At 47.6% G+C, this 7,980-nt stretch overlaps 1 protein-coding gene across 1 annotated transcript in view; it reads left to right on the plus strand.

Moving 5' to 3' along the window:
* Positions 1-234: 234 nt before the first annotated feature.
* Pglyrp2 (peptidoglycan recognition protein 2) overlaps positions 235-7,980 on the plus strand; it is a gene marked incomplete in the record, with an annotated part of 11,023 nt that continues 3,277 nt past the window's right edge. Inside the window, 4 exon segments of the mRNA XM_035445771.1 lie at positions 235-551; positions 1,633-1,691; positions 3,616-3,810; positions 6,607-7,614. Coding sequence (XP_035301662.1) covers positions 3,744-3,810; positions 6,607-7,614 — 1,075 coding nt within the window.

The raw sequence follows: 7,980 nt of genomic DNA on the forward strand, positions 1-7,980 counted from the left end.
TAGCGTTTGGATGCTGAAGGCAGAAGATGATAAATTCAAGGTCATCATTGGCTACATAGGGAGTGACATAGCCTGGGCTACATGAGACCCTGGAGACAGTGGGGGAGGGTGCAAGAGAGACAAACATGAATAAGAAATACTGGGTAGGTGACCAGGCCCTGGGGTGACTCCCTGGGGAATTCCAGGTCTGGCTCAGTTTGGACTTCCCCAGCCTGATCTGGGACCTGCCTCAGGATGAGTCCTTAGCCCAGTGGGTCTCTTAGTTGTAAAGCTAGTTTGAGGGTGGGAGGCCAAGAGGGAAGCAATTTCCATACAGCCCATCCTTGAGGAACCCGCCCCCACCTGATGCCAGAATAAAGGGGAGCTGGATCTGGCCTAGGATTCCAACATTTAAGAGGAAGCAGGAGGTTAAAAAAAGATCCAGGCCAACCTAGGCTATGTAAGAGGTTCAAGGACAGCCTGGAAGGGAAGTGAAGAGAGACAGCACTATTCAGCAGGCCTCAGACGTCAGCACCCAGAGGAGAGGACATATTCCCACACTACCAAGCCAGGTGGGTTCCTAGGATGAAACCAGAGCCCTGCTTTTTGCTTAATCAAGATCTGGAACTGGGCTGGGAGGAGGCAACCTTCAAGAGCCAGGCATGTGGCTCATAACTATAATTCTATCAAAAGCAGGAGGATTGCTTTATATTCAAAGTCAGACCCTTTCTTGAGAAACAGAACACAGGAGACTGGGAAAATGGCTCCGTGGGTCAGAGCGCATTTGCTGTTCGAGCTTGAGGGGCTGAGTTAGAACCCCCTTCCACCATATTAAAAAGCCAGTAAACCCAGCAGCATTTGGAAGCAGGGATAGACAGCGGGTCCTGGGAGCTTGCAGCCAGTCAAACACTTATAATGACCTTCTGGTTCAGGGAGGGACCCTGTCTCAAGGCAATAATGCAGACAGAGATAGAGGAAAATATCATATTTTCCTCTCACCTGGCAACGTGCACACATGGGGTGTGCACTCATGTGCTTGCACCACACACACACACACACACACACTCACACACTCACACACACACACACACACACACACACACACACACACACACACACACACGTGCCCATGGACTTACACACCCTTAGATTTTTAAAGAGCAGGGCCAGTGAGATGGTTCAAGGGGTAAAGGCACTTGTCCCCAAGCATGATGACCTGAATTTCATCACTGGGACCCATATAGCAGAAGGAGAGAATCCATTTCCACCGTCCTCAGCCACACAGGCACCATGGCACTTGTGTAGTTGCACTGGGGTGAGGGTGGGGCCGGGATGGAGATTAAAAGCAGAGGAGGAAGAAGAGGAAGACCCGAAGCTCCCCAGCATCCTGTGTGAGTGTTAGATGCAGTGCAGGAGGTAGGGGTGGCACTAACCACAGGCTTCCTCTCTCTGCTTGCTAGAATGTGGATGTGAAAAGTTCCCACAAGGCCCACATGTTCAAGGCTGGGTGCCCAGAATGTGGTGCCTTAAGACAAGTGGGCTAGTGGGAGGAAGTCACTGAGAGGGACTCCGCCCCTTCCTCTCTCTCCGTTCTTGCATCTCAGCTTCTATAAGGTAAGCAGCTTCCTCACCATACATTCCTCTCTCCTACAGGTGCACAGGAGTCAGGCTGACCAACCAAGGATTACAACTACAGAATCTGCAAGCCAAAGGTTATCTTTCTTCCTTAAAAACTGTTCATGTCTCTGCGTGTGATGGTACATGCCTCTAATCCTAGCACCCAGGAGGCAGGAACAGGCAGGTGCTTGTGTTTGAGGGCAGCCAGCCCTACATAGCAAGTTCTGGAACAGCCTGGGCTACATAGTAAGACCCTGTCTCAGAGAGAAAGAAAGAAAGAAAGAAAGAAAGAAAGAAAGAAAGAAAGAAAGAAAGAAAGAAAGAGAGAAGAAGGAGAGAGGGAGGAAGGGAGGGAGGGGAGGGAAGGAGGGAGGGAGAGGAAGGGAAGGAAGAAAATGAAAAAAGAGAGAAAGAAAAGAAAGAAGAAAGGAACAAGAAATGAAAGGGAAAACATCAGATAACAGAAACAAGCCTCCACCTTGCCCAGCACAGTCTGTCTTACCAGGCAGTCGAGAGGTTCTTCTAGTGGCAACTACAGAGCTGTCACTTTTGAACAGGGCAGAGCATACATACTAAGATTGACGTCAAAGCATCACTCCCAAGAATGTGCAGAATTTAAACTGGGTGTAGCAGTACACGCCTATAATCCCAACACTCAGGAGTCTCAGATAGGAGGACCCTGAGTTTGAGGCAAGCCAAGGCTACATAGCAACACCCTGTCTCAAAATAAGATATAAAAAGATACTAGTGTGATGGCACACACCTTTAATCCCAATAATGTGGGGCAGTGGAAATGGGAGGAATAGGAGCTCAAAACCAGCTGAGCTACTGGGATTCTGTCTCAAGGGGGGAAAAAAGTGGGGGGGGGCGGGAATTGGGGCTGGAGAGATGGCTCAGAAGTTAAGAGCACTGACTTGTTTACAGGGGACCTGAATCCAGATTCCAGATCCCAGTACCCACATCAAACAGCTCACAACATCTTGCAACCCCAGCTCCAAGGGATTCAATGCCCTCTTTTGTCTTTCATAAGCCTTGTTCTCTCATTCAAAAACCCATAGCCAGCCAGGCTGTGCACACCTTTGAACCCAGCTAGTTCCAGGGCCACAGAGAAACCCTGTCTCGAAAAAAACCAAAAAAAAAAAAAAAAAAAAAAAAAAAAAAACCAAACAAAAAAAAAAAATCCACATACATACAAACAGATGTAAACAAGATGTTTTGGTGGGTAAAGGTATTTTTTGTGCAAACCTGAGTTCTCTCTCTAGATCTTGAAGAGGAAGGAGAAACTGACTCCCAAAAGCTGTCCTCTCAGCTCTGCTTGTATGTAGATACCCACACTCATCTCACAGACTCACACTCTACCCACACAATAACAATACATTCAAATTTAAATTTAAAATATGCAAGCATGCATACACACACACATACATACATACATACATACATACATACATACATACATACATACGGGTTCTTTTTTGAGACAAGGTTTCTCTGTGTAGCCCTGGCTGTCCTGGAACATTTTCTGTAGACCAGGGTGGTCTTGAACTCGGAGATCTACCTGTCTCTGCTGGGGTTAAAGGCATGTGCCACTGCCATCTAGCTTAAACATAGGAGTGGGTGTTTTGTTGTTGTTGTTGTTGTTGTTGTTTTTGAGACAGGGTCTCTCTACATAGCCCTGGCTGCCTTGAAACTCACTATGTAGGTCAGGTTGGCCTTGAACTCACTAAAAGCCTTTTAAATAAAAGGAGATAAAATGTAAAAGGGATCAGGGGATACAGTTCAAAGATATAGGCCTGCCTATCGTGCATAAGGCCCTAGATTTAATGTCCAGCACTGGAAAAAAAAATAATTATCTTTTTTAAAGGAGGCCCCAAAATTTCTGGAGTTTGAACTTCCCAGTTACAGGCTTCTCTTGGCAGGGCATGGATCTGTCTTTCTGACCCATCATGTCACTCTGGGCGGGGACAGTACAGGGTGGAAGAGATTTTGAGACCCAAATAACCTTGACTCTACTCCCAGGCTCACTCCACTGGGATGAGTGTGTTGTCCCGCTGCACTTTGATAAGGCAGGTCAATTCTCATGCTCCTCTCCTCCCAGCACCTCTGAGGTTCTCTGCTGGGCCTCTGCACTGGAACTGGACCCCACAATGATGAAGGCCGGGGGTGTCCTCTGGGTCCTGCTTCGATTGCTGCTGTGGCCAGAGCCAGGGACAGGTGAGTCCAAGGGCAGAGCCCTGCGGGGAGGTGGGGGCAGGGCTGGTACTTTCTTTGCTGAACTGCATCGGGGCAAGGCTCCAAGTCTCAGCAAACAGTCATTAGGGCACCACACGTTTCCAGCCCCTGCAGAGTCAAGGAAGGGGTGCCAGAGAGGAGATCTGGGGGCAAAAAATAAGGGTAGCTTCCTGGAGAAGGGACTCACACAACTAGGATGGGAGGAGAGAGATAGAGCTGGGTTTGATTGAGAAGCAGAAAAGACAGGATAATTTAAGCAGGAAAAAAAAAAAAAAAAACCGAAGTTATAGAATGGATTGCCTGAGGAAGAGCACAGATTCCAATCACTAGGATATAGCAATTAAAATGACCTGGAGGCTCTGGGTGTACAAACACTTGTCTGTACCCACAGAACATGGGAGGCTAAGGCAGGAGGATCATAAGTTTGAGGTTAGCCTGGGATATGTAATGAGTTAGAGACCAGTCTTTACTATATAGCAAGCCTCTGCAACAAACAAAACAACTTACCTTCCTATATTTAAATTATACCTCCTACACTTCCTAGCTGTGTAACCTTGATGCAGCTAACGTGTCCTCCCCATTTCAGACACTTCATCTGTGACAGGAAGCTAATGACATTCCCTACAGTATTTCGTGAGGATTGAATAAGTTATATATGTCACTTGGAGTGATCTCTGGCACATGGTAAATGTTAAATTGGCAATTATTCAACAGCCCCCAAGTCCTCTGTGGGCCTGGTAATCTAACATCTAGATTCCTTTTCTTGAAAAGGGAAAAATCCATCCTCCTCCTCCCCTTGGGCTGTTTGTCTGTCCATCCGTCTGTGTGTCTGTTTGTTGGAGACAAGGTCTCACTTGGCAGGCAGGATGGGTTGGAACTGTGTAGTTCAAGCTAGTCTTGAATTTGTGATGGTCCTCCTGCCTCAGCATTTTTGAGTGCTGGGATTATAGCCATGAGCCATCATACTCAGCTTCCTTGGTGTCATGTGACTACTTTTGAAGCCATAACAAACATCTCATGCCACCAGTAGGGTATGAATGGTGGACCAAAACCGTTATTCCAATTAAATCTAGATAAGTAAACCATTGAGTTTATTGGGGTTGCTTATAGGAACCTGGGTGACTCAAATGCAGCTACATCATCAAAAAGCCCATCCCCAGCATGAATGACGGCTCACAAAAGCTGCATTCCTATAGCTTCCCACTGAACTTTCAGGCAGTGTGGCTGGTGGGAAAGTCCCTTTTTCCTTACAGTTGTTAGTCTTTATATAACCTTGGGAGAGGAGCCTCTTAAATTTTGTAGGTTTTAGGAGTTTCCTGAGACTTCTAAGTTGATTTACTTCCTGAGTCTTAGTAAGAGGCCTCAGATGAGAGAAAATTGATACATAACCCTCGGGTGTCCTTCAACATACTTTTCCTTCTAAAACTGTCCAACTCTAATCTGTCACCAAAAATTGTCTGTCTGAGCTGGAGAGATTGCTCAGTGGTTAAGACAGTGCACCATTGTTACAGAAGACCTGTGTTCTGTTCCCAGCACCCACATCGGATGATTCACAGCCACCAGTAACTCCAGGTCCAGTATATCCAAATCCTCTGGCATTCACACGCACATACCTCCTGATACACACTATTAAAAATAATAAAATAAATCTAAAATACTAATAATTTTTAAATAACTTATTTTTATTTTGTGTATGTGCATTGGTGTTTCAGACACATATATGTCTGTGTGAGGGTATCAGAAACCCTGAAACTGGAGTTACAGACGGGTGTAAGCTGCCATGTAGGTGCTGGAAATTAAACCCAGGTTCTCTGGAAGGGCAGTCAGTGCTCTTAACCTCTGAGCATACACCCCGAAAGTAATTTTTAAATGATCTGTCTTTACCCCTACATATGTAGAAATTCTCCATGCTTTGTTCATTGCCAACACTATACCACCAGCCACCTAACTCACTTACCTCTCTACTGTCTGCCCCTCATTATCCCAGCACCTTGAAAATCCATTTCCATGTAGTAACCCAACAACAATCTTAGAATGATGCTTTAGTCTGTTGTTATGAATATATACCATGACCACAGCAACTCTTATAGAGGAAAGCATTTCATCAGAGCTGGCTTACAGTTTCAAAGGTTTAGTCCGTTATTAGAAAGATGGAAAGCACGGTGGCACACAGGCAGACACCATGCTGGAGGAGCTGAGAGGTCTACTTTAGGATCCACAGGCAGCAGGAAGAAGAGAGAAAGCCACTGGGCCTGGTGCAGGCTTCTGAAACCCCAAAGCCTACTCCTAGTGACACACTTCTCCAACAGGGCCACACTTATTCCAACAAGGCCACACCTCCTAATCCCTCTCAAGTAGCACCACTCCCTAATGACCAAGCATTCAAATATGTGAGCCAATGGGGGATATTCATGTTTAGTTTGTATTTAAATTAGAAACAAGCTTGCTTCACATGTCAATCCCAGCTCCCTCTCACTCCCCTCCTCCTCCCCCCCCCTCTGATTTTCCTGTTTAAACCACCACAAATGCCAACCTGGCCAGGTCTCTCTCCTGCTCATAATCTTGCATGGCTCCCCAGTGTTCATAGAGAGTCCAACCTCCTTAACCAACAGACAATAGTCTGGGTGTCTCAGTTTCCTCCTTTACTCAACAGTAGTGCTGGTCACAGTGGTGTCAGATGGAGGGGCAGGGACATTAGGAAAATGTGACATGAACAGCAGGAGGTTCAGGAACAAGTGAAGCTGGGTTGCTGGGCTGATGTATTCCTTCCTCCTACAGCCTCCTCCTTACCCCTGGTCATGGACTCCATCATCCAGGCCCTTGCTGAGCTTGAGCAAAAGGTGCTGGTGACTGAGGCTAGTGGCACTGCCTCCTCGTGGATTCTGTCAGCCAGTAACTCCAGTCCCCACAATTCTCTTCACCAGCACTTGCTTCGGAAGACACCAAGCCACAACACTATGGAGCCAGATCCCCACTCACTGAGCCCAGAGCTTCAAGCCCTAATTTCCGAGGTGGCCCAACATGTTGTACAAGATGGGCAGGAATACGGAGTGGTGCTGGCACCTGATGGCTCCACTGTAGCTGTGAAGCCTCTACTGATTGGGCTAGAGGCCGGCTTACAGGAGCACAATGTTACCAACTTACCTTCAGAGTGCCTGGCCATGCCTTGTGATGCTGGAGACACCTTGACAAACATTGGAGCCATCTGGCCAGGACTCATGGATGCTTCCACAAATGCCTCTTTTACAGATGTTGGAGCTACTTTACCAAATGACAAAGCCAAGACTCCCACTACTGTGGACAGACTCCTGGCAGCCACCTTGGCCAGAGACTTGGGTCTGATGTTCCTCAACAGTTCCCAGACTCAGAGTCCTCCAGGCCTGGGAACTGAGGGTTGCTGGAACCAGCTTTCTACACGCAGGGTCTTCACACTGTTGGACCCCAAGGCATCCAGGCTCACCATGGCTTTCCTCAATGGTGCCTTGGATGGAGCTCTGCTTGGGGACCACTTGAGCCGGGTCTCTAAGCCCAGGCCACCCCTCAGCCACCTGCTGAAAGAGTACTATGGAGCTGGGGTGGCTGGAGATCCAAGGTTCCGAAGTAACTTCCGAAGGCAGAATGGGGCTGCTTTGACTTCAGTTCCTACCCTGGCCCAGAAGGTATGGGAGGCCCTTGTCCTGCTACAGAGGCTGGAGCCAGGACATCCGCAGTTGCAGAACATGAGCCAAGAAGAGCTGGCTCGGGTGGCCACCTTTGCTACCAAGGAGTTCACTGAGACTTTCCTGGGTAAGAAGTTCCCCTGGTCCCTCATAAATACATATGCTCAGCCCCTTGTGGTCAGTGGGGTCCAGGGCCCAGGGAATCCAGGGGGACAGCAGAGTCTGTAGACAGGGACAGCTGCCTGGTCAGAGAAGTGCAAGAGATGGTCCTTGAAGAATAAATAAGGAGTTCATCTGATTTAATTTTTTTTAAAGAGGGGTTGGTAGTGTGCATGCATAAAATGCTTCGTTCAGTCCCTACCACCACAGTAAAACGTACATAGTGGTACATGCTGGCAATCCCAGCTCTTAAGAGATAGAGGCCAGAGGATCAAGAGATATCAAGGGCTGCCTGTAATATCTATCAAGGGCAGCCCGGGCTTCATGAGACCCT

This window comes from Cricetulus griseus, chromosome 5 (assembly GCF_003668045.3).
Source record: "Cricetulus griseus strain 17A/GY chromosome 5, alternate assembly CriGri-PICRH-1.0, whole genome shotgun sequence".
NCBI lineage: Eukaryota > Metazoa > Chordata > Mammalia > Rodentia > Cricetidae > Cricetulus > Cricetulus griseus.